This window comes from Gymnodraco acuticeps, unplaced genomic scaffold (genome assembly GCF_902827175.1).
Source record: "Gymnodraco acuticeps unplaced genomic scaffold, fGymAcu1.1, whole genome shotgun sequence".
In the NCBI taxonomy this organism is placed as follows: Eukaryota; Metazoa; Chordata; class Actinopteri; order Perciformes; family Bathydraconidae; genus Gymnodraco; species Gymnodraco acuticeps.
Window position 1 is genome coordinate 429,392 of NW_022990741.1, and position 27,529 is coordinate 456,920.

The window sequence follows — 27,529 nt, forward strand, 5'->3', positions numbered from 1 at the left end:
TAAATGTCGACAAAGAGACACAGTAGTGGTGGAATATTGCCGCATTGCCAAAAACATGAGAAACCAATTACTTGTTTTTTCCCCTTTTTAAAGTGGATATTGTCAGCCTGAATACAACACGATGGCTCATGAAGTGGCTGACCTCCCCAATGGCCCGCTGGATGTGTACAGGAAGAAATCCTCTTTCAACTGGAAGGACATGCTCTCTTCTTGGAGGGAGAGGAGATCGTGGCATTCAAGGTACTGTGTAGCTGTCAGCTTCTACATCTCTCTGTAGAAAAGATCTGCATGTATCAGTCCCTATTATCATCTTAGAGATACTCTATGCCAGCGGTCTTCAAAGTGTGAGGCGCGCCTCCCCTGGGGGGCGCCAGAGAGCTTCAGGGGAGGCGCAGCGTGAGAAAAGAATAACGAGAAAAGACGAGTAATAAGTGTCACTTACACACTTTTGGCTGTCTGTGGAGACCGAGTTCCCCCACCTCCACCTACCTGTGAGAGTGCTCACTCCCTTCACCTCTACACTACCTGTGAGAGGCTCACTCCCTTCACCTCTACCTACCTGTGAGAGTGCTCACTCCCTTCACCTCCCCCTACCTGTGAGAGTGCTCACTCCCTTCACCTCCACCTACCTGGTGAGAGTGCTCACTCCCTTCACCTCTACCTACCTGTGAGAGTGCTCACTCCCTTCACCTCTACCTACCTGTGAGAGTGCTCACTCCCCTTCACCTCCACTACCTGTGAGAGTGCTCACTCCCTTCACCTCCACCTACCTGTGAGAGTGCTCACTCCTTCACCTCTACCCTACCTGTGAGAGTGCTCACTCCCTTCACCTCCACCCTACCTGCTGAGAGTGCTCACTCCCTTCACCTCCACCTACCTGTGAGAGTGCTCACTCCCTTCACCTCCACCTTACCTGTGTGAGTACTCATTCCCTTCACCTCCACCCTACCTGTGAGAGTGCTCACTCCCTTTACCTCCACCTACCTGTGTGAGTGCTCATTCCCTTCACCTCCACCTACCTGTGAGAGTGCTCACTCCCTTCACCTCCACCTACCTGTGTGAGTGCTCATTCCCTTCACCTCCACCTACCTGTGACAGTGCTCACTCCCTTCACCTCCACCTACCTGTGAGAGTGCTCACTCCCTTCACCTCCACCTACCTGTGAGAGTGCTCACTCCCTTCACCTCCACCTACCTGTGAGAGTGCTCATTCCCTTCACCTCCACCTACCTGTGAGAGTGCTCACTCCCTTCACCTCCACCTACCTGTGAGAGTGCTCACTCCCTTCACCTCCACCTACCTGTGAGAGTGCTCACTCCCTTCACCTCCACCTACCTGTGAGAGTGCTCACTCCCTTCACCTCCACCTACCTGTGAGAGTGCTCACTCCCTTCACCTCCACCCACCTGTGAGTGCTCACTCCATTCACCTCCACCTGCCTGTGAGAGTGCTCACTCCCTTCACCTCCACCCACCTGTGAGAGTGCTCACTCTCTTCACCTCCACCTACCTGTGAGAGTGCTCACTCCCTTCACCTCCACCTACCTGTGAGAGTGCTCACTTCCTTCACCTCCACCCACCTGTGAGAGTGCTCACTCTCTTCACCTCCACCTACCTGTGAGAGTGCTCACTCCCTTCACCTCCACCTACCTGTGAGAGTGCTCACTTCCTTCACCTCCACCTACCCGTGAGAGTGCTCACTCCCTTCACCTCCACCTACCCGTGAGAGTGCTCACTCTCTTCACCTCCACCTACCTGTGAGAGTGCTCACTCTCTTCACCTCCACCTACCTGTGAGAGTGCTCACTCTCTTCACCTCCACCCACCTGTGAGAGTGCTCACTCCCTTCACCTCCACCTACCTGTGAGAGTGCTCATTCCCTTCACCTCCACCTACCTGTGAGAGTGCTCACTCCCTTCACCTCCACCTACCCGTGAGAGTGCTCACTCTCTTCACCTCCACCTACCTGTGAGAGTGCTCACTCTCTTCACCTCCACCTACCTGTGAGAGTGCTCACTCTCTTCACCTCCACCCACCTGTGAGAGTGCTCACTCCCTTCACCTCCACCTACCTGTGAGAGTGCTCATTCCCTTCACCTCCACCCACCTGTGAGAGTGCTCATTCCCTTCACCTCCACCTCCACCTGCCTGTGAGAGTGCTCATTCCCTTCACCTCTACTACCTGTGAGATTGCCGGTCGGCTGCAGCCAGAGGATGATCTGCGTTATTCCTGTGTGCTTCAAAGACGCAGACTCATTGTTCCCACTAAAGTAGGCTGAGTGTAATAAGGAGGCAAAGTTTCGTTCAGTGTGTTGCCGGGAGCAAATAAGGATGTATCCACGATGTTGAAAATGTTAAAAAGATATGTGTTTGAGAACACGGCGTGCGAAAATGTACAGGTCGTGCTGCAGCTAGATGTGCCTGTCCTCTGTCAGAAGGTGTCGGCGACTGACATGCGAGGAAGAACGGCTGTCCACAGGCTGCTCCAACTTCAACAACTGTATTAACTTCCAGGGAAGTGAATTGAACATGCAATTGTAATTGGGTGTGTGGTATATTTTCATGCACGCACACGCATGTCAGAGTTCCCGTTAGATAAAATGTGTGCCGGTCACCCTGTCCGTTAGGATTGAAATCTTCCGGACAAATTGGAAATTTCCCGGTCAAAGCTCTTCTTTGTTTTTTATTGAGCTTTAAAACAAATTGTTAACAACTCTATATTAAGGATGAAATAATCAAATCTTTCAGATGTATCTTATTGAAAAGTAACTTTTAATAAAAGTTCAAACAAGTTCTGCCAATATCGTGCGTAACTGAAAATAAATAAATATAGCCTATATTACGCAAGCCATAATGTAATAAACAAAAATGTTTATTTAATGTTCTTCAGCTTTAGGCCTACATATAGTCGGATAGTCGTGAGCATTTTAATAAAGGCTCGCAGCTGCCGACTTGTTATCAAATAGCCTTTAAACAAATTGTAACACGCATGTTCCACAGCACACAAACTGAACAACACTCAATTGTCCGATCGCTACCGGTGTCCTTGCGATCTTGTTATAACAACAAGTGCACGTTACTGATGCAATATGGTTGAGACCATTCAGGCTTATTCTAGAGGGGTGCAAGGAAAAGTCCAAGTCGTGGGGGAGTTTTATACAATATGTTTAAAACATAAAGATAAAAAGGTTTAAAAAATATATTGTTCAATGTTTTAAGGAGGTGACACTACTCAGCCAATCAAATGGGTGCAGTCAGTGAGTCAGCACGATAGATTCAAACACAGAGACGAGACAAGAGGAGAGAAACAGTCGGAGTCATTTCAAATGGCGGAAGGTAGACAGCGAAAACAGAGCATTTAATGACATTTTCTCTTACTGGACCTCTTTGAAATGCAATTGAATACCCCTGCTTTATAACAGCAACAGCAACAATAATAATAATAATAATAATAGCAATAATAATTGGGAGGGGGGCACGGCTGTTCTTATGTTCTCTGAGGGGAGGCTCACCTTACCACACTTTGAAAAGCCCAGCTCTAAGCAACGTGGATTCATTTTCACCTGTTCAAAATAGCATTGCAACCAACACCTGCCATTTTCCCCATACATCTCTCGACCTCTGTTATTTTAAAATGAAGTGTTTAAAAGTGTCATCTTTATTATAATAGTCAATAGGGTGCCCTTTTATTTTTGCAAAGCAAATGTACTTTACCAGCACCCAAACTGCGATGATACTTTGATACAAGCCAAATAAAAATAAAAAATGTATTTTTTCTTTTACTAGATTTTCTTTTGTTCTAGTTATAAAATGTTTTGTACTTGATGTCGTCTAAATGCTCCTCTGTGCATTACACCCTTTTTTTCTGTTGCAGCACAATTTGTGGAAGACACTTGAGGACGACCCCCTGTTTGCACGCCTTCCTGGTGAAGACGTCTCTTTGGAGAAAATGAGAGAGCTGACCTTCCTGAGGTATCAACATATTTCCATTACTAACACCCTCCATCATATCCTAATCTATACAAACTAAAGCGTCAGATACACATTTACAGGGTGAAGCAGCTCTTTCGATACAACTTCCTGACAGAAGAAGAGGCGATGTCTAACCCCTGGAAGACTGTGGTTCTCAATGATTGTCTGGGCATGTATGACTGGGCCATGGGGGCCAAGTACTTTCTCAACCAAGGGGTGAGTGTGCATCGGCAGTGTGTGGGAGAGAAACTGCCTCTGGAAGGAACACAGAGATTTTAGCCTTTGCAGACCATTTACATGCACAAAAACCTGTAGAACACACTACTGTAAAGAGAAAACCCAAAAAGCATAATAGGGCCTCTTGAAATTTATAGCCGCTTTCACACCAAGTACTTTGCCGTACTTAGTTCCCAGCACTTAGTTCCCAGCACTTAGTTCCCAGCACTTAGTTCCCAGCACTTAGTTCCCAGTACTTAGTACCCAGCACTTAGATCCCAGCACTTAGATCCCAGCACTTAGATCCGAGCACTTAGATCCCAGCACTTAGATCCCAGCACTTAGATCCCAGCACTTAGATCCCAGCACTTAGATCCCAGCACTTAGATCCCAGCACTTAGATCCCAGCACTTAGATCCCAGCACTTAGATCCCAGCACTTAGATCCCAGCACTTAGATCCCAGCACTTAGATCCCAGCACTTAGATCCCAGCACTTAGATCCCAGCACTTAGATCCCAGCACTTAGTTCCCCCATGGAACTATAGAGCCGATCATGTTCACACCGGAATAAGTCCCTGAGGGAGGATTAGGCAAATGAAGCCGCTGACGTCACTTCTTCTTCTTCTGCTTTGGGTTTACTGGCGGGGGCGTGGTTTGCAATTTGCCCAGCCAATCGAAATTGGTACTTTTTTCTCCCCAGGATAGTACCACCTCTCTAGCAGGGACTGAAAATGGGGGTAAAAGTTCTCGGAACTAAGTTCTCTATTTGGTGTGAATGCAAAATTCCAGGCACTATCGGAACTAAACGGGAAAAGTACTCCGGTGTGAACGCGCCTTATATATAGTTACATTATTTTGTATCCGTCACACACTTTATTGGTATGTTGTAACTGCTAGCATTGTTGTAGCCTTTTCTTTCCATCTTAAATTATAGTGTAAGTAATAGAAGCTAAAACCATTTTTGTTTCAGATGTTTGGAATGAATGTTGCTGGCTCAGGATCACAGAGACACAGTACATTTGTTGAAAACACAAAAGACATGACGGTAAGAGTTCAACAACATTAACCTTTCTGTTGGTCGCTTGTTAGGCAGGGCCCATAGTGATAGCCCTATAGTTTAAATCTACTACCTACACATAAACATATGGACATGGGTTACTATTTAAAAAAATGGTAAATGTATTTAGGAACCTATTTTAAGTCGGGGTCAGAGCTGGCAGTCTTGAGCCGTTTCCCTAATATAAAGCGCATCTTCCTGAAATACAACACCGCTACCCCATCGAGTGCGCCGGTTGAGAGGCTTTTCAGCCTAGGCAGTCTTGTGCTAACACCAAGAAGAAATCGGTTATCCGATAAACTATTTGAGAGACTCCTCCTAATGCGGTATAACCACTGCTTCAGTGACAAACACATCAAATAAGTGTGAAGTGTTCAGTCTGAGATCATGAGAGGGAGTGTGGCCTATGTTCACAGCCAATGCCACTTTGGCCTATTTTCGCTTTTGATTGTTATTAATGATGTTAAAAGGCCATGTTGACTATATTGTATATTTTTTAGCTTACTGTTCAATTAATGAAGCTCATGCTTTAGGTTGTGTTCTTTTTCATTAGCCTTTAGGCTATTTGCTGATAGGTCTTTTTTTTGTTGAGGCAATCAATATTTGTGTATTTAATGTGTTATCAAGGCCAACCTCTTATTTTGTTTTATACAGGCTATTTATTTGTAAAGTATTTGTTTATTTTGCCAGTGTCACATCACATTGATATGGCCCACTTGTTCCGTTATTACAATGTTTCTCTTGAAATGCTCTTTAAGTTTCACAGACTGTTAGCTTGTTGTGTGGCTGGTAGCCTATTTTATTAAAGAGCATATAAAAAGAAAGACTTGTGTTATGTCTTCCTTATTGCAATAGTAATTGGGGTGCAAGTGGAGTCTCGCAGAGGCAAAACTGTGGCGCGCTTACACTGTAGGTGCGCCGCAGTCTGCGTGATCTGCCTGAAGGGAGGGGCGGGCCGGCCCTGCGAGTAAAGTAATGAGTTACGAAGTAGTGTAATATATTACATATATTTTTTAAAGTAATATGTAATAAGTAATATATTACTTTTTTTTAGTAACGACCCCATCTCTGATCACTACCCTCTCAAATGGAAATATATGTTTACATAAATGGTGACCAAACCGTTTGAGACCCACTGAGAACTTAGACTAAGTTAACTATCTAAACACTCAGAGAGTCCTTTACCTCACCTGAGCTGAGGTTATCCCGAGCTTGAATGACACACAGAGACCAATCTAGGGCTTTGATTTATGATCTGTATGACATCATGTAGACAGCCAGTCCCCCTGTGTGAGGCAGACCACATCATGTAGACAGCCAGTCACCCTGTGTGAGGCAGACCACATCATGTAGACAGCCAGTCACCCTGTGTGAGGCAGACCACATCATGTAGACAGCCAGTCACCCTGTGAGGCAGACCACATCATGTAGACAGCCAGTCCCCCTGTGTGAGGCAGACCACATCATGTAGACAGCCAGTCACACTGTGTGAGGCAGACCACATCATGTAGACAGCCGGTCACCCTGTGTGAGGTAGACCACATCATGTAGACAGCCAGTTACCCTGTGTGAGGCAGACCACATCATGTAGACAGCCAGTACACCCTGTGTGAGGCAGACCACATCATGTAGACAGCCAGTACACCCTGTGTGAGGCAGACCACATCATGTAGACAGCCAGTCCCCCTGTGTGAGGCAGACCACTTCATGTAGACAGCCAGTTACCCTGTGTGAGGCAGACCACATCATGTAGACAGCCAGTCCCCCTGTGTGAGGCAGACCACATCATGTAGACAGCCAGTCACCCTGTGTGAGGCAGACCACATAATGTAGACAGCCAGTCATCCTGTGTGAGGCAGACCACATCATGTAGACAGCCAGTCATCCTGTGTGAGGCAGACCACATCATGTAGACAGCCAGTCCCCCTGTGTGAGGCAGACCACATCATGTAGACAGCCAGTCATCCTGTGTGAGGCAGACCACATCATGTAGACAGCCAGTCACCCTGTGTGAGGCAGACCACATCATGACAGCCAGTCCCCCTGTGAGGCAGGCCACATCATGTAGACAGCCAGTCCCCTTGTGTGAGGCAGACCACATCATGTAGACAGCCGGTCACCCTGTGTGAGGCAGACCACATCATGTAGACAGCCAGTCACCCTGTGTGAGGCAGACCACATCATGTAGACAGCCAGTCACACTGTGTGAGGCAGACCACATCATGTAGACAGCCAGTACACCCTGTGTGAGGCAGACCACATCATGTAGACAGCCAGTCACCATGTGTGAGGCAGACCACATCATGTAGACAGCCAGTCACCATGTGTGAGGCAGACCACATCATGTAGACAGCCAGTCACCATGTGTGAGGCAGACCACATCATGGAGACAGCCAGTCCCCCTGTTTGAGGCAGGCCACTTAACAGGCCAGACCCCGGTCCTCCCGATGGCCAGTCCGGGACTGGGTACAGGAGGCGTAGAGCGAGGGATCATTGTCCACAAGTTAATCGATCGCCGCCCAAATATAGTCTGTGTGGGAAACCCTGGTGTTGTATTTATTCATCTTCATCACCATGAACGCAGGATTTGTAACGTCTTCTATCTGTTGTTTTTTTTAGACATTTGGATGCTTTGCACTGACGGAGCTGAGCCATGGCAGCAACACCAGAGCCATGAGGACCACAGCGACCTATGACCCCTCCACTCAGGTCAGTGAACGCACCACACACAAAGAAAAAAAAAGTGTGTTTACATGGCAATATGACAGAATAAAAGCCACAATGCTTAAACAAAAGTCAAGTTGTTTAATAAAAGGGTGCTTTCCCTTCTTCCTTTTTCATTTTATTTTGCGGGTTGCAACTGTTTGACATAAATCAGCATAGTCACTACTCACTGCTAAACAATGAAACCTCTTGACCTCACCTCAGCCAACCTTTTCCTTGGTAAATGCTGCACGCTGGTATACACATGTAGTAGTGTATCTATTATCACACTGACAGAAAAACAAAAACAAACAAGACAAATCTGGCTCAAAAAACATTACCTCCATGGGAAGGGTACAAATGGAAGTACATTTTATTTATATAGCACTTTTACAAAAGGTACTCCAACAGAATTACTAGTATTACACTGTGACCCCCTGACTTGTTAACATGGCTTTCGACCATTACATAGGGAAATAGCATTTACCTTATTTTGACCTATCTTTGCTTAATTAAATAGATTAATGCAAAGCTCCAGACACACTTAGTTCTAAGTACAGGGGTAGGCAACCTGCGGTTCTTTAGCCACATGCAGCAAAACAATCAAATAAAGGCTATTATTGTTTATTTTGCACGGTGGACAATGTGACATGGAGTTTGAGGTGATCCTGTGACACTGAAATAAAGTCTCAATATTTTATACTTAAATATGCGTCACATCCTTTATGTCCTGGCGACTTTACCTGGGGGGTGGGGCTAATCCTGACTTTCAAACCCTTGTGCTTGGAACTAACCCTGGATTAATAGTCACGTAGGAAAAATAGAGTTTAATTTTGTGTGTATAGATTACTTTGCTTTTACTGCCAACAATGCTGGTTTACCTGTATGTGGGATGTATTGTGAGAAATTAGCAAACCACAAAATGTTTTATGTTGAAAATATTTCCAAAAACAACACAAATCATTCAACTTTCAACATTTTTCTTTTTGTCATTAATATTTCATTTAATGTAACGCTCTTGTTAATCCTTCTTGTTAACTTGTTAATTGTTAGCATTTCTAACTCTCTGGCTACAATCCTAGTTACACTCGAACCTTCTTTACCTTTCTTCCCTGTAGGAGTTTGTGATCAACTCTCCAGACTTTGAAGCTGCCAAGTTCTGGGTGGGGAATCTTGGCAAGACGGCAACGCACGCTCTGGTGTACGCCCAGCTGTTCACACCGGACCAGGTGTGCCAAGGGCTGCACTCCTTCGTTGTGCAGGTAATACCCTAAACCCTGAACTGGTTACAGCTGCAGATACTCTTATCTGTAACGCAGCTGTAATCTAAAAACTGGTTGATATGACCAACATAACCTATTCTAATTTAGGATTTCAGGATTTCCTTTACACATTATGCATCCATCATCTCCACCATTGTTATGTCCTGAGCTGGATGCTTTACTGTATTAAAGAGTCATGGAATTTAAAGGTCCCCTATTATACTATTTTTCAACAATATATTAGATATAAACAGAACATGTCTCTGACGTGTTGCTGGCTGAAATACCAAACAGATCATGAATTGTAGCATCCCATAATCCCCTCTGTTTCAGCCCTGTTTAAAAAGTGCTGATTCTGGGTCTATAGCTTTAAATGCTAATGAGCTGCTGCTGGCCACGCCCCTCTGCAAAGTGTTTGTCTTAAAAAACACAATGGTGCTCTAGGAGGAGATTCAAGTGAAATGGTGGGGGGGGGGGGGTTACCTTGGTTGGTGATTGGCTAATCGTTGCACAACCCAAAAACCTGTTATGACATCACAAAGTGGCCAAAATCTGATCAGCTCATTTTCAGACAGGTTTTTATAGAAATGGATCAAAAAGAGAGAGAATCTTTTGCACTAACAATTAGGAAGTAGTTTGCTTGCAAGCAGGGACATGACTTGAGGTTTGGAAGTGTGACATTTGCATGCTTTTATTAATTGGTACATTTCATTTAGTTGTTTGCTTGTTTTCACCTTTAGTCTTTGAGGTATCGTCTTTCTACGGTGGCCAACAGGGGCAAAAACGCCTAAAAAGAACAGACTGAGACCAGTTGAAGTGTAAGCTGACGTTTTAGTGGTGAAAGAAGTTGAAATTGTATTTGAAGTGGTCGTACTGGAGACAGGTCCCACGTAATAAGTAGGTTGTTTTGTAAGATCTGTACGAAAGTCTAGTTATAAAAAAAACATGTTCCAGTGTTAAAGGTCCCATGTCATGCTTGTCCGGTTATTACCCGTCCCCTTGTGTGTTATGAAGGTTTTTCTGCATGTGAACGGTCTGCAGAGTCACAAACCCTCAAAGTGCACCCTGTAGGGAGTAAAACTCTTAACACAGAGAAGACCTGTCTGTGCTGCCCCAGAACGCCTCGTTGGACATTTCTCATTTTCCATTGTTTTCTTCCTGGTCTAAGTGACGTAACGACGACCAAATGGACCAATCCGTGGAGCTCCTCAGTCTTCACACACACACACACACACACACACACACACACACACACACACACACACACACACACACACACACACACACACACACACACACACACACACACACACAGCCTTATCTTTTCTCAGGCTGTGAGTGTGTGGCGAACAGCCTGGCTGTGAGTGTATGTGTGTGCTCAGGCTGAGTTCCGCAATGTCTCGCAGACCCCACGCAGCAACCAGGAAACGACACCAGTAATCCAGCTCACACTGTCCGCTCCTCACAGCAGCGAGCCCTGCAACGTCCCTCCAACACGGCACCCAGACCCCACGCAGCATTCTCATCTGTTTGTCATTACTGGTGTCATTTCCTGGTTGCAAACAAACGCCATTGTAACACATAATTACTGATGTTCCGCTGTAACGGTGGTGGACTCATCAGAACAGAGTGGACGAGCTGACCAATCAGAGCACAGTGGGCTCACAGGGAGGGGGGGGGGGGCAGGAGCTCCAACAAGCCGTGTAGGACGGAGAGTGAATACACATACTATACAAAGATGCTGTTTGAGAAACCAATGTGAGTTTGGAACATTGAACAATGTAAATATATTCTAGTAGACCTCAACAATGGGATTATGATCAGTAGAAATGACATGGGACCTTTAAGTGACATGTTAGAGGTGAAAGCAGTCATGCGACATTGTGGGAGAAATGGGTTTGAATATGTTCGTCCCACAGAGAGGAAAATGTACAATTTATTTACATTCTGATGTATCAATTATCACACTGTCACACACTGTACTAACACTGCAGTGTGACTATAACCATTGTTGTGCAGGTGAGAAATATCAAGACCTTGCTCGCTCTGCCCGGCGTGGTGGTTGGAGATATGGGCAAGAAGCTGGGCCAGAACGGACTGGACAACGGGTAGGTGACAGCAGCCATATAAAGGTTAAGTTCAAAAGTGTCTCATAAATAAAGATAGAGAAATGCCAAAGTGAAGTCTACAGAAGGACAAAGCAGGCCAATCACCCCTAGCACACAGGGCAGGGTTTCCGTTAGCCGGTAATTACCGGTTTTTAGCTGCAACATTTATTAAAAACCGGTAAATTCAAAACCTGCTGGTCAAAATGTCTGGTAATAATTAGGGATGCTCCGATAGATCGGCCGCAGGTCATTATCGGCCGATATTCACTCTTAATAGATTGATCGGTGCTCTCTATAAAGCCCGATCAGGAGAGCTGGATCTGATCGATATGGACATAAACGCGAGTGAAGTTTAACCGGACGCGAGAGAGAGATCAGATCAGCTGCTGAGTCAGACCGAGACACGCAGCTGTGCATAATCACCTGAAGCCCCGCCCGCTGTTTAGCGAGCTGCATGAGAAACTGACGGGCTGTCAGGAGAGAGGGAGAGAGGATCCGTTTCTCCCTTGTGATTATTCAAAGTTAATGTAAACTTTTGAATAATGTACTTCATCTACTACAAGTAGTTTGTTTTAATGTAGTAATTATGTTGTTTGTTGTTTGTGGAATCATTTATTGAAAAATGAATCTGAATTTGTTTCGATCTGTTACGATTATAAACTGAAGCAATATAAAAATGAGCCCCGTGAACTGAGTTTTAAACATCAGCATATCTGCTCATAGTCCGGTAATTACCTGCTAACGGAAACTCTGCTACACAACTCTTATTATTATTATTGAAATATGACCGGTAAGTTTCTAATTTGTCCGGTAAAATAAATTCTGCCCGGACATTTGACCGGCGAGAAAAAATCCTAGCGGAAACCCTGACACAGGGATGAACTCACTTTGGACAAAGGTCAGAGGACCGAGTGAACTGCGTCAAGAAATACAGCGGCAGAACCAGGAATAAATAATAATTCGAATAAAGGTCAACAAATCTGTGAGGTGTTTCTTTTTTTGGAAGCCCCCTCATTTTAGAATGTTTCTGAACTACTTGGTTTTTGCAACAGCCCCTGTAAATATACAAAACTTTACAATCCAATGCACACGTCTACTGTTTTCTAGTCTAGACAGGGGTGAATTTTCATTTAATTTCAAACCTTTATTTAACCAGATTGGTCCCATTGAGATCATAGATCTATTTTTAAAGGGAAACCTGCAAATGTGCAATGTTAAAATAAAATTACAATGTAACCTTAAAGGTCTCCTATTATACTATTTTTAGGCATATATTATAGGTCTCAGATATGTAAAAAACATGTCTGTGAAGTGTTTTGCTCAAAATACCAAACAGACCACCCATTGTAGCCATGCCTCATCCCCCTCTATTTCAGCCCTGCTAGAAAACTGCTGATTCTGAGTCTGTAGCTTTAAAGAAGCTCATGCAGGAGAATTCTTCCCAGATACTCATCTAAACGCTTCCAAACCACATCCAGCATTATTTCTGAAACAGTATGGAGCTCAAACGCTTTCTCTCTCGCGGGTTTACCGCAAGGTGAGTACCTTTTATATCCTGCTTCTTTGTTTCTTTATGATTATAAGGGTTTGGAAGGGTTCCTTTAAAAAATGTATCATCAGTCTCACAACATAAAATCAATGTACCTGAACGTTTCGGTTACTTTTAAATTGCCTCAGTATCAAACCCTAACCCTCAATAACATGGTTTTACTAGTGTTAAGTGTTTTTAACTAAACAACGTAACCTTGGAAAAGAGGGAACCAAGATATTTAGGATCAAAGAGAGATTCAATTAAAAACATACACAGTTTGTTTGATAAATCAGGCCTACAGCGTCTAATAAAAAAAGGCATTTAAAATAAGGAGAAATAAAAGTAACCTAAATGAATACAAAAAAGGAAATTCAGGCAGCACGTCTGCCTATGATATATTGATATGTTTGTTTAGAAATGTAATTTGTCACATTGTAATCCTGCTATTAATCCCAATTATATATATTTTGTAATGTATCCTGATTATGTAATCCTGTAACATGTACAACGTTGATCAATGTAGCAGGGTCTATTCAATTCCACTCTTATTTTTTCTTTATCTGTATCCCAGTTTCCAGCTCAGATTAGTCATTAGTATTTTGCCCTACTTTGCTCTGTTAACAGCCGTGATCTTGCGTAAATAGTTCAAACCTGTAAACGAACCCAATGGTTTCAGCCATTTGACAAGTGACAATCTTCATCACTTATCCCTACCTTACACACTTCAGACCATCCACTGTTCACTTAAAGCAGCAACGTGTTCTGCAGTGGGAGTAAGGTAACTAGATGGAGCTATAGTCACAGTTTACATGACAAGGATGTCATAAAAAGAGGAAATATTTTATGCTAAAACACTGCTCAGATTTTCACAAAGGAGTGCAATATACCAAATAGGCTATCATACAGCTTGTGTAAGTTAATAATCCAATTAAAATATTGTTTGGTTCAAGTTTCTTTTATGGAAGTATATCATACTTATTTCTGCCCATAAAATACAAAATTCAGTGTAATCTATTTGGGATCTATCTAGCAAGGAAGCAGTTGATAGATCTTTGATTTTATGATTGTTAATATATTTGCTTCTAAAAGTAAATTGATCTCTTTTCTACAAAGCACATATTAATAATAGTACAGCAATATTAAAAAAAGAAGAAAAATAGTACAATTACTTTTGTTAAATGCTGGTCAAATTATAATGGTTGGGTCAGTACAGTTTCCTGGTTTATTTGTAATTATGTGTTGTAATGTGAAAATTCATCATAATGTTTAATTTTTTTTAGCTTTTTGGAATATGTATACATCTCTGGTGTGACTTTGTCCACGGATATTCCTATTGGCTCTTACAATATTATAAAGTTGATGATATGTGTTTTTGTGTTATGTTTTAGCTAACACACATATTCTGTCCCTGAAGTCACAAGTTTGGCGTTCTTTGGCGGGTATTAAGAGCAAAGTACTCATGAAACGCCACATCAATGTAAACTCTACTATGTCCTACTTTTCTGTCTTTTTCCCTTCAGGTTTGCTATGTTTCATAATGTGAGGATCCCTCGGGAGAATCTACTGAATAAGACTGGAGATGTGACTCCAGAGGGCCGCTACGTTACGCCATTCAAGGTTAGTAAGGTTTCTCTAGAAGCATTGCAAGCACCAATTCAAGTTAACTAAAGCTACTTGTTCAATAAAAATTATTTTGTAGCTTGCTGAGGTTTTTGCTTTCTTTCTTTGGAACCTTAGCGAAGGACAGCGCCAGTAGGGTATGACAAAACGATAAACTAATGGTTTTTCCCATTGTCCTTGTGAGCATGTGTTCATGTTGACATTATCATTTAGTTAACACCACTGCTGTGCCTAATTACAGCCTTACAAAGCATGTGCTCCCCTGAGGATAGACCCTGAGTTTCAGAAAAACATAACACATATATTATCAACTTTTTCATTGTAAGAGTCAACAGGAACATCAGTGGACAAAGTCAACCAGAGATGATACATATTCCAAAAAGCTAAACAAATAAATGCATCTCGTCTTGAAGAATGTGTTTAATTTGGCCACAACATTAGAAACCATTAAGATGAATTGTAGAAAGTCAATGAGCTTTCTGAGCACCACAATCATTCAAAAAGGTATAATGTCATCATCTTACAACAGCTTACTATAAAGCCTTCTGAGCACATTCATGTGCCAACTGCTGGGACTGTCTTAGGGAAGATAGCTTTTAGATGCGCAGCTCCTCTGTCTTGGAATAGTCTGCAATTGAAATGGAAACTGAGCAATCTGGTGCCACTAAATGTTTTTAAAGCTCGGTTGGATGCTACTCAATCAGAAGCTGTTGGTACCTGTTTATGTGGATAGTTATTGCAAATTGTAATCCCTGTAATGATGCTGTAAAATGTCCTTTTTGTTCTGTTTATGTTTTTATGTTTCATGTGGAACCTACTTGAGCAGGTCTCCCTTGAAAAAGAGATCAATGATCTCAAGGGATACACCTGGGTAAATAACGGTTTGAAATGAAATGAAGGTGAATAATGCCTTTGATCTAAATGAGGCATGGATCTATATTTATGTGCTGTTCTGAAGAACAAACATCAGACTTCTAACCCCAAAACACTAACACAGTTCAGCCTTTACAAACTATTGTCAGGGTTTTTAGACTTTATTTCAACTTCGCTTTGTGTCAACAATTCCCAAGGAAGAAATATCCGAGATGGAAACCTGCACTCATAAAACCATCTCTTAAAACTAATGTCATTTGGGTGAACTCAACCTTTTCAAAGCAGTGTAAAAAAATCTAACATCCTTGTATATTCTCAATGTGTATTCCTTCAGCAATCCCATAGGACCTGCTGCTTCAATTACACCCCTTTCAAAATCTCCTTATTTATTATGCATGCAGATAAACAAATGCAGTTGGCAACCTCTGACTGTTAAGCAGTCAACCGCTTTCTTCACATTATGGCGGCTTTTCACTGCTGCAGTGATTTAATGAGCTCTCAGGGGCCAAATGTATATGAACGTGTTGAAAAGATGACTGGTAATGACAACCAGACATGGAACATTCTTCTGGTGACCCATGAGAGGTGTAAATAGTCAGGACAGTCCGTTGGCCTTTCTATGAAGCTCCATTAGAGGGTCAGCTAGCTATTTGGGCTCAATTTTAACCAGGTTAGATCACCATGGTAACCTATGATGCACATTTATAATCCTTTTGTCAATTATTTATTCATTATGCGAAAACCTGTTTGTTCCACTGTACCATCTTAGAAACGGCCAATAAAGAAACATGGAAACAACACTCGGCAGGTCATTGGATGAACCATCTGTCAATCACACACTGCTGAAGCCAGTCAGTAGATGAGCAATAACATATGTTGACTTGAAAAAAAGGCTTCAGTGTTGTTCTTTGCTCTTCTTCAATGAAAAAATATTCTCCATTTCCAATATCACTGATGCTATTGTAGCATCTAAGCCAGGGGTGCCCAACCTTTTTTGAACCGAGAGCTACTTTTAAAGTTGCCAGTCTGCCGAGATCTACCAGTCCAAATAGAGGCGTAGCCATTACTGACAGCCTACTATCAGGTAAATACACACTTCTACTTGTATAAAACTGACCTTCGTACGATTAATACTTCATAAAATACTGCAGATCCTTTATCTTACCTCTTTCTAATCTACACACATACAAGTATTTAACTGAAGTTACACAACAGTGTTGTTGATACAGAGTTGGTGTTTATTCACACGTCACTACAGTGGGTAATGTTTTCAAGAAACATTGAACAGTGCTGCCACATATGACACAGGGGAAAAAGAAAAGACTCTGAACCCTTTCTTTGCCATTATATAAAAATAGTGTTGCTACAAAAGTATAAATGAGGCTTACTAATAAAACAACTCAGATCTGAAGCTACACAGGAATCTGCTGCCAGAGTGCAATACAAAAGACGAAATTAATAGAATCAAACCCTTTTTGTGTTGCATTTTATTAGAGTATAAAAAGAAATGCCTTTAAAATGGGATGCAAGCAACACTAGTTTATTAACCTGAATTGATAATAGACTATAATCAATTTAAGTTTGCATTCTTATACCATTTTGTCCAATAATTATAATGAATAAGTTCAAACAAACTCAAACTTACAGCTGATTAATAACGGTATCTAACGGTTGGATGCTGCTGTTTTGAGAACTGCTGAGAACTGCTGTTTTGAGAACACGGACAATGTCAGCAAACTATGCCCACTGCCCACCAGCCACGCCCCGACACATGGGGTCACGCCGGCCAATCACAAAGCTTTGATGCGTTCAAGTGCATTATTCTGGCACAGGAATATTATGTTATAGGACGTTAACGATAAAACAGAATATTGTTGTTCTATTTTTAGAAACATCTCGCGATCGACTGGGAATCTCCCCGATCGCGATCGACTGGTTGGGCACCCCTAAAGCTAACCTCTGTAGAAGCCGCCATTTTAACATGTTAAGCTATAAACATCACAGTTGCATGGCTTCATGTCCCCTCACTAAGCTAAGGGCGGCTAATATTTTTGCGGGAGACGTTTTCTAAGACAAAAAGCTTTCGACATTCACCAGTGGGGTATTTACTGATGTATTTTATGATAGAACAAAGCTCAAAAATGATCTTAAGCTTGTGTGTAGCACTGACCTTATTCAGGCATCTAACTAAAAACACATTCAGAAAACCTTTGATTGAGAGTTCAGCAAAACAAGCTAAAATACTAACTACGGTAAATTCCATGTTGTAGGCCTCATTCCTGCACCACTCCAAAGCAGTTACTTTTAATAACTTGGAACTTATTTCTTGTGTTTTGTAGTTTCTTATTATACTCTGAATATTTGGTGTACATTTCATCAAGCTGAATAACCTTTGATAATAAACATTTGACGGCAAGACGAGCTAAACAAGCTAAAGTGCTAACTAATATCCAGGTTTGAGGACTACATTCATCTTACTGAATAAGACTTCTGTTATTACCAATTGTTCCTGCAGGTATTTCATTTTACATGAAGTGCTCCACTCCTGGTTCTGATGATTACACTTCCATTGTGAATCATTTGCCTTGGAGTGTGTGTAAGATGTAAATAGTTATTTTTCTATCTTTAATTCCGTTCCCATGTCTCTCCTGTGTGTCTTTTGTCACCTTCAGGACCCCAACAAGCGTTTTGGGGAGTCTCTGGGGGCCCTGTCAGGGGGCAGGGTGACCATCACCAGGATGGCTCTGGTCAACCTGAAGCTAGCCCTGACTATCGCCATCCGCTTCTCAGCCACCCGCAGGCAGTTTGGACCCAAAGACACAGAGGAGATCCCTGTTCTGGAGTACCAGTTACAGGTCAGGAAGGAGGGAGTGTAAATCTTCAAAGTACCTTGTGAACGTTACATTCGTTTTCTAAAGTCACAAAACTTGGTGTTTTTGAGTGTGAAATGTATTCACACATTTCTTATATTTGTATGTTGTTTCAGCAATGGCGTCTGATCCCCTTCCTGGCAGCAGCGTATGCTCTTGAACACTTCACCAAATCCATCTTCATGGACTTTGTTGAGTTCAGAATTGGACAGGCAATGAGGCTGAAGGATGACAGACAAGTGAGTTTAGATGGACTGCATGGGTGTATATCCAAATCTAGAATTATTAAAGATTCAAAGGCTTTATTGGAAAATTCACAATATCAGTAGTGTAGTTTGGGAAATAGAAATCTTAAGGACCACATCTTCCAACAATGCCATACAATACTGCTGTGTCTCATTCTGACACTTCCCTTAGTACACTGCATGTCGTACAGTGTATACATGTGGCCCTACTAGTGTTGTATTAAAACGTAAACAGCACTCAGTGAATGTGACGATCAACTCTAGCTAGGAACGTCAGTGCTCAACGGGTAGCAAATCATTACAGATTGCTAAAAAAAAAACAGAAAATAAACTATTGCTTATTTTCGTCACCAGTTTACTGGTATGCATATGAAATACTGAAACACATTTATAACTTTTATTTGTTTTCCACACTCAACTTTGTAGCTATTATGAAAGCACCCTTTGGGTACTCGGTGCACTACATGTTGCCATCCTTAGCACTGGGACACATTCAAAACGTACGCAAATTGAGACACAGCATTTACTTCAAATCAAATATATGTAATAGTGCAAGTAAGTTGCAGGGAAAAAAACAAACAAACAAAAAAGATATATATACATACACTTCTTTTTGCAACTGTACTGTGGAATTATCACTTTTATGTGCATTTTTAAAAATTATTTTATAAATGTCCCAAAATGTTTTATACATGTCTCAACAATTGATGCTACTGCTTTTTTTCTGTGTACTTATTTGTCTTATTACTTTATTCTATTACGAATGTGTGTTTTTCTTCTCTATATTTATTTAAATGGATTACTTTTTTTACCTGCTATGCCACTTTTGCTCTAACACTGTAAATTTCCCCGCTGTGATTCTTGCAGGCAGAGATGGGCAGGGAGATCCACGCCATTGGCTGCTCCAGTAAACCCCTGGGCTCCTGGACCGCTGCCAGGGGGATCCAGGAGTGCAGGGAGGCCTGCGGGGGACATGGATACCTGGCCAGTCAGTCTCACACACACAGATTCTCACACACACACACAGATTCTCACACACACACACTTTCAGAGAACTAACTACCTTCCCTCTCTTCCAGTGAACCGGCTGGGTGATCTGCGTGATGACAACGACCCAAACTGCACGTACGAAGGAGACAACAACGTGTTGCTGCAACAGACCAGCAACTACCTGCTCAGCTGGCTCTGTGCCAAACAGCGCGGTCAGTACAGTGTGTACAATGAGGGTTAATACGAGATATCATGTCAGTCATTGGAGCTGGTGGCGTGCCACTGCGATGTGCTATTTACGACAATGAATGACCAGTCACAAGGTTTTTAAAGTGCGAGATTTCACAACAAAATCCATGTTATCGGCTTGTCAAATCACGGATGTTCTTTTACATCAGTTTTCGTGATGTTTTGATGCAGGAATTCACTCTGACCCAAGGAAAACATTTTATATATTCGTGCCTCTTCAGCCCTTTAGACTGCTATATATTTTGAACATTTTTATCAGAAAGATGTCTGCTTTCTATTTTTGTACGGCATTCCACTGTGAATTCATATTACGGGTTGTAAGGAAAGTAAAGATTATTATTGTTTTGTTGTGTTCGACATATCCTGACATGCATTAAGCAGTCTAATTCAACGTACAGCTTTATTCTCCCTATTGACAAAGTTTTCCCTAAATGTGCACATATTACAGTTTTTTCGTGTTTTTTTTAATCGGAATTTCTACGTGAATATATGGGTTCATAAGAGATACAAAAAACCTTTAGCAAACTCAGACTATGATAACATAAATTGTGAGCACAGGATTGATCTCTAACGTTTCCGCTGTTGTGTGTTTTCAGATGGTGTGCGTATTGAGTCTCCTCTTCACACTGTGGATTTCCTGGATGATCTCCAAAACACCCTGCTAACCAAGTTCACAGCAAGAACCATGGAGGAGTGCATGGACTCTGCAGGTACTCCGAAGGGATCATTCCCTTCACTGGAAAATCTTATTTAAAAAAAAATCTCAGTTTAGGGTTAGCCTCTTAATATCAGCATTACTCATTTACTGATTATGATTTATTATCTTATTCCCCTTGTTCATAATATCAGTGCCATTGGCTGCCTATAAGTGGCTGGTGTGTTTCCTGTTGGAGGAGAGCCAGAAGAAGCTGGAGCAGCAGAGGGTCATGGGAAAAAATGATTTTGAGGCCCGTAACAACAGCCAGGTAACACACACACATACCATGTATACATCACTTCAGGGGACATTACATTGACTTACATGCATTTCCTGGAGACTTATCCTAACCTTAACCATAACCAACACATGCCTAACCCTAACCCTTAACCTTAACCTAATCCTAAACAAGTCTTCACCCTAAAATTAATGATTCCCCTCATGGGGACCTCCAATTTGTCCCCATAAGGGAGGCGAGTCCCCACACGTGACTGTGTATACAGATTTAGGTCCCCACAAGTATAGTAATGCTAGGCCACACACACATACCCACCCACCCCCCCACACACACACACACACACACACACACACACGCACACACACACCACTGTAAGGACCCTTTATGCTCACTCACAGCTATTCCCACAACTCAAGCTAAAAACAGCAGTTGTGGAAAGTAACTAAGTACATTTTCTCAAGTACAACATAGATACACATTTTCTTGTACTATCCTTTTTTGGCAATTTAGATTTTTACTTTGCTGAAATTCAGAGGGAAATATTGTACCTTTTTTACTTTACTACATTTATTTTACAACTTAAACTACGTTTCTGTATAGATTTAGATTGTTCTGCAGTTTAGATAATAATTTCACTCAATTTTTGTGTGTAAAAACATTTCACAGTATCTCAAATATTTTAATTTATTTCAAGTTTTTTCCAATGAGTACAGTTACTCGTAATACTCTAAGTACACTTTCCTGTTCATAGTTAAATACTTTGACTTAAGAATCCTTCTCAAAGCAGATCTGAACACTACTTCCAGCACTGAAATACAGCCGTTTCTTAAGTAATGTGTCTGGAGCTAATCAGATGTTGGCATATTATTACACATTCTGAGCCATTAACTCCCGCTTCTTAAGTAAACCCTTGCCAAACTAAAGCAGGATTAGTGGTGTCTTATCACAAACTCATTCCAGAGAAGAAGAAGACGCTCTGCGTTGTGTTGTGTCTCCAGGCCGTCTCATTAGAAACGGCAATACATGGAGTTTGGCTAGGTGGAGTTTTGGACAGTCTTTACAGAGCCGGGCTGCCGTAATCTGGTTTGAGTTATTGTACCACAGATGCATGCTGGAGGTTACAGTGTCAGATGGGTGTTGTAGTTCTGGGAAATGTATGTATCACTGGATTTACTCATTTTGTTGCTGTTTTGGCCATTAATATGACAAACGCACATGTATTGTTTCCAAGAAGGTTCAGTTGGATTACATTTGTACCGAACAAATAAAACCCAATTTTTTAATTATTTTAAACGGATTTGTTAACATAGTTTATTTCTTGTTCATTTCCTGTCATTCACATTCATTGCTAACGAGCAGGCTAGCTAGTAGCTTGCTCGTTTGCAAAGCTGAATATATAGTTGGGATATCAGAAGCTTTAATAATCATTTTCATCCAAACCTGCGGAAAAATTCTTTCCTACCACACCATTATTTTTTACTGTATTTACACTATTCATGCTCCAGGAAAATTGTGCATTCATTTGCATTACATTGAATGATTTAACATTTTTAACAATCCCATTTATTGTGAATTCTGCCTAATTCTTCTATTGCAATCCCCGTTTAGGAAAATGTTATGAACATCAAAACATACCACAATATATATAATATTACAATATTCGAAGTCTAGATTTTTAGTAATTTCTACTTTTGTGAAATTAAATCTGGAGGCTCTGGTGTGCTACTAAGGCTAGCTTAGCATTCATCCTATTTCCTGCACAAGGCAATGTTAAGTTTAATATCTTTCTTGCTCGAGTGTACAGCAAAAATAAAAAGTACAATACTAATTTATCAATCCCAATTTGTAAAGTAGACACAATAAATAAAATAAACAATACAAGTAAATATATACATATCCACACTAGAATGATAATATAAAATGCACAAAATATAATAGATATTCCAACATACAAAACTACAATATACATACAATATAAGTATAGGAGGCTATACACATTATACAATCATGCATTGTAGTTGCTATTTAAAATGTACTGTTTTAATGTTCCACCTTATGTGTTTAGGTGTACTCCTCTCGTACCCTGGCGATGGCCTACATAGAACACAACTGCCTGCAGAGGTTCCATGACCTGACCGTTGATGAGGACACACCGGCTGATCTCAGACCTGTTCTCAGCAAACTGTGTGCTCTGTACGGGCTGTGGAGTCTCAGCACACACATGGCCATACTTTACCAGGGTGTGACTGCACTCTTTAAACTGAAAACATCAATGTAGAAAGCATATAGTATATTTGTGGTTTCTGTAACATAGTTTTGTTCCTGTACAGGTAACTATCTGAGTGGAAGGAAGCCCGCAGAGTTGGTCCAAACGGCCATTCTCACTCTCTGCTCCCAGGTACACCAACACTGCATCCTCTGCATGGTTACATCTCTCTGTTTATACCATTTTAAAGTGTTAAATTCTAAATGATGACCAATCTGCTTTGTGTGTCCCCTGTAGCTGAAGGATGATGCAGTATCGCTGGTGGATGTTTTCGCCCCCACTGATTTCATTCTCAACTCACCTATTGGCTACGCTGACGGACAGGTAAACCAATACATACAGTATACATTAAGTGTAACTTTATTTAAGCATGTTTAGTATATTTCTAGACATGTCAGACCATCATATTTTGAATGTTATCAGTCACAGCTAGATGAGTCTTTAGGGCAATGACACAATAAATCTAAAAAGGAAACTGTTTTCCCTTTTTTTATTCTCTAATCACAGTATCAGTGTATTTGTGTCATTGATTTAATTTGAAAAGTTTTCAGTCTTTGATGAAACTTTTAATGTGATTTGTCTTCTTGAACTTGACCCTGTGGAGCGTAAAGCATGCCACTGGAATAGTGTATATATTTTTTAATAAATCAATAATACAAATTCCGGATACTATACTGCAGGCACATTACAGAAGTAATGTAAAGTACTTTTAAAACTTGCTTTTTTTTCTTATTTTGTTTTCAGATCATTGATTTCAAGAAAAAAATATATATTGTAAAAAACAAATAGTGAGGCGGTGCAAGTAAAATTAATAACTAATAAAAAACATTTAGAAAAATATAGGGACAGTGAAGGCTTTTTAGAAAAGAAACTTGTCAATCTAAAAATGTTTATTAACTGTTGTCTTCATATTTTTGCATTTGTAATATTAGCAGTAATTGTTTTGTAATTGGCCAACAGATATTTATAACTAAAATAAATATTATGAATTAGCTTCAATTTATATTGTTTGTTCAAATTAAAACAATATTTCTATCAGTTATTTTAAATGTAACATTAAATCTATCAAATAATTTTGTTGCACTCTCCAGACCCCATACTGTATAAACTTTCAGCTATGGGCAAATTATTACTAAATGATGACTAAATCCAGTGGGCACTCAAAATGATATTAATATTATTAAATACATGAATTAAATAAATTGTACAAGCATAGATTTGTAAAATGTTTAAATGCATGGTAGCTGTGAACACAGCGACACCCATCTCAGTGACTCACTAACGGGCCCTACAGTTGTTTTCCCTCTCACTCCCCATTCCCATCATGCAGTCTGCCTGTTAGTCAGGTTCAGTTAGATTTCAGGAAAAACAGTTCAGAGCTTTGGCTGCTGTCTCTCCCTCTTCCAGGAAAACACATCCAGCGTGCTCTTTTTTTGTTATAAATCCCCTTTGACAGTTGTTGACAATGACCCTCTCTGCACTGTCTGAGAACTTCCTGTGTCATAAGAAGGCTTAACTAATGTTTGTTTTGCCTGAGAAGAGCACGTCATGTGGACCCGCAGTGTATTCTGTTTCTCTGTGTCAGCCCCACGGTTCACCCAATTTATTTTAGATGCTAAATTGGTCCTTGACTGTAAGATATTGCAAGTTTAATAACATGTATAGTATAACAATGCTAATACGGCTAACTTCTACTCAGTCTTGGCTGTTCAAGTCTTTCTGTGGGTCTTAATTATGGATAAATCAGATAAAAACAAGGGCGTAGGAATAATGAGCCAAACTAAATAGAAAATAAATTACCAGGCAATATAAGGTTTGGTGTTGGAGACATTTTTTATTAATTAGAATTGTTTTAACAGCAGGATTGAGTGAAATAGGATTAGTATACATCACCATGACAGTCTATTGTCAGCCAATACATAAATAAAAAATATGTTTTCTTTTGGATCTGAGTTCAATAACAAGTAGCTAGTATAGTTCCAGTGAAACAAAGAAAAGATAAAGACAGGACATATACTTAACGTGTTAAAGGGGCCCATTAAGGCTCATGTTCAGGTGATCAGGTGTATATCAGTATGTAGTGTCTCTACTTTAAAGAGTCCTCTCCTGCTGATGTTCAGGTGTATATCAGTATGTAGTGTCTCTACTTTTATAGAAAGGAACGCTCATATGTGGCCTTTTGGTTAATGTAGTGTTTAAAACAAAGTACGATTTGACCACAACCTTATCCTGCCAAGTTTCTCAGCAAGTCTGTAACTTTCTGGAATCTTTATTAACCCACATAAACAAACTTCCTCTTCAGCTGTGGTCGTAACACATACTTATTGAGGTTGTGGGCTGTTTTTTTTAATCAAATCTGTTTAAGTTGTGACATTTGGAAGGCCAGCAGTATGTTTATATTATTCTCAAGATGACAGCTTTGTCTCTTCTTGTCGTTGGTTCGTTTCCAAAAGGCAGTTTGATTGCATTGTTTTTGGTTGGACAGGAAGTGATGACGACAGCTCAGAATATACAGAAAGGCTACTCTACCCAGTGGCGTCGCCTGGCCTGGGCATTCGGGGCTTTAGGCACACCTTCATATGATCATTATAGTTATAAAAAAAACAAGAGAATAAAGGAAAAACAGTTATGAAATACTATATGGCAGTAAAACAAGAATACAGTTTGAAAGGAGAGTGATTTGTAAAATATCCATAAAGAAAAAGAACATCTGCTTACAGTTGTGTTTCATCTGGGTGTTGAGAGAGGTATCCATAGATCTCTTAATGTTGCTCTCAAAGTGCACCAGATTGATGCTTTAAACTTCAATATTTAAAAACAATCTTCCCGGGGGAGCATCCCCCCGGACCCCCCTAGAGGAGGTGAGGCACCCCACTAATAAAAAATAGCACTTTACCCCTGCCTATATGCCGTGAGCTGATTATCAAGCCTTCATTGTAACAGTCGCAGGTGTACTGTGTGTGCAGTAGAACATTCCACTGTAGCGCCGCAGCCGCCGCCACTGTGGGCTAAGCCCCGAATGTTTTCAGGTCCAGGCGACGCCCCTGACTCTACCATATCAAAAAAATTGCATGAAGATGTCTAACCAAGTCCCAACCAAAAGGTCAATACAAACAGGATGTTCCTCTGTTATACATATATAGAAACACTGAGCATGTTCTGATGTGCTGGGCTAATGTACAGCAAGTAAGCTAGCTCAATATACTTTCATCTGTGACTGGTCTTATGTGATTCCAACAGACTGGATCTTCAAATCCTGAAGAAAAGCTTTGTTTTCCTAAATGTTTCCAAACTGTAACCCAACACAGTAAGCTAATTGACAAAGCATGCTAACATTAGCAGCTAACATGTTTTTTTAGAAAGGCCAAAAAATCAACACCTTCCAAACCTTTAGGAAACTGACTTTCATTTTAAATAAAGTGCAATGAACGTGCTTTCACATTTAAAGAAACGCGATCCTCTCCTCATGCTAAGCTACGGTTGCTAAGCTACGGTTGCTAAGCTATGTTTGCAAAATAATGTTTGGGAGGTTTGGTTTATTTTTGACACATTAACATCTGTTAGCAAGTTGATTTGCAAAGTTTTCTGCAAAATAATTATAAAGACTGTAGATAACATCAAATGAACACCCAAAAAGGATAGGTTAAACAGTCAATGGAGGATTCACAAGAATAATATACAGGATATTGTCATGAATTACTTGAGTATTGTCATTGGGGTTGGGCGATATGTTACCAAACATTCCACAGTTAGAACAACAACAGCCCATGTTCCAAAAATCAGCAACTGGTAAAAACCAGATAGATGTGAAAATGGGTCATGCTTTTTTTCTATGTTTTCCATTTTGGAGGCCGACCATTTGATTAGAAAATTTAAAAAAACAGTTGTGTAGTCACAGATAGCCAGTCTTTTTTTCTACGATCACAGAACCATAAAGGTCTTGTGATCTTTAGACCAATGAAAAGACAGACAATTTGAGTGAGGGGTTTCGGAGGTGTCGGATGTATCGGACTCTACAGGATCCTTGATTCCCAACCACATAAACTCACATTACGATATCACAATAGAACGGTGCATTAGCAGAATGATGTCTAAGAAAATAAAAGGTTACAACAAACTAAAGATAGTGGATCAGAACAGTCAGTGACCTCTTCTCCTTGTTCTCCTTCACGTAGCTCTACAAGAACCTGTGGTCCACAGTGATGCAGGGCAACCAGGTGATGGAGCGGCCTTCATGGTGGAAGGAGTTCTGCTCCGACAAGCCGGTGGTCGGGTCCCTCCGTCCAAAACTCTAGAACCCAGAAACAATCACGACTACACGACGTGTCCGAAAGCTGAAATACAGTGCGTGTGCCTTAAAAGAATTCCAACTGTGCACTTTGAAATGTAATGTCCCTGTGGACTAATGTTTTGCCAGAACCCTACAGTGCAACACTGCACCTCAGTTAAGGTGAAATGATGATTCATTGACGTAAATCTCATATACATAGTATCTTACCACATGATTTTCCTACTAATACATTATTAATGGTATATTTTTAAAATGATTATTGAGGAAAAGATATGCAAGAAGATATCCTTCTGGGTTCCAGTTGAAGACAACACTTGATGGAAACAATGATACATTACAAATGTA

The 27,529-nt window shown here is 41.0% G+C and overlaps 1 protein-coding gene across 1 annotated transcript; it reads left to right on the plus strand.

Moving 5' to 3' along the window:
* Window positions 1-121: 121 nt before the first annotated feature.
* On the plus strand, window positions 122-27,487 carry acox3 (acyl-CoA oxidase 3, pristanoyl). Its single transcript, XM_034231937.1, is given in 19 exon segments — window positions 122-203; window positions 206-240; window positions 3,870-3,967; window positions 4,048-4,183; window positions 5,155-5,229; window positions 7,861-7,950; window positions 9,063-9,206; window positions 11,226-11,314; window positions 14,366-14,462; window positions 18,011-18,193; window positions 18,325-18,447; window positions 19,321-19,441; window positions 19,533-19,655; window positions 20,289-20,402; window positions 20,542-20,657; window positions 22,693-22,867; window positions 22,958-23,025; window positions 23,131-23,217; window positions 27,069-27,487. Coding segments are annotated over 19 exon segments (2,076 nt in total). The 3' UTR covers window positions 27,189-27,487.
* Window positions 27,488-27,529: the final 42 nt, after the last annotated feature.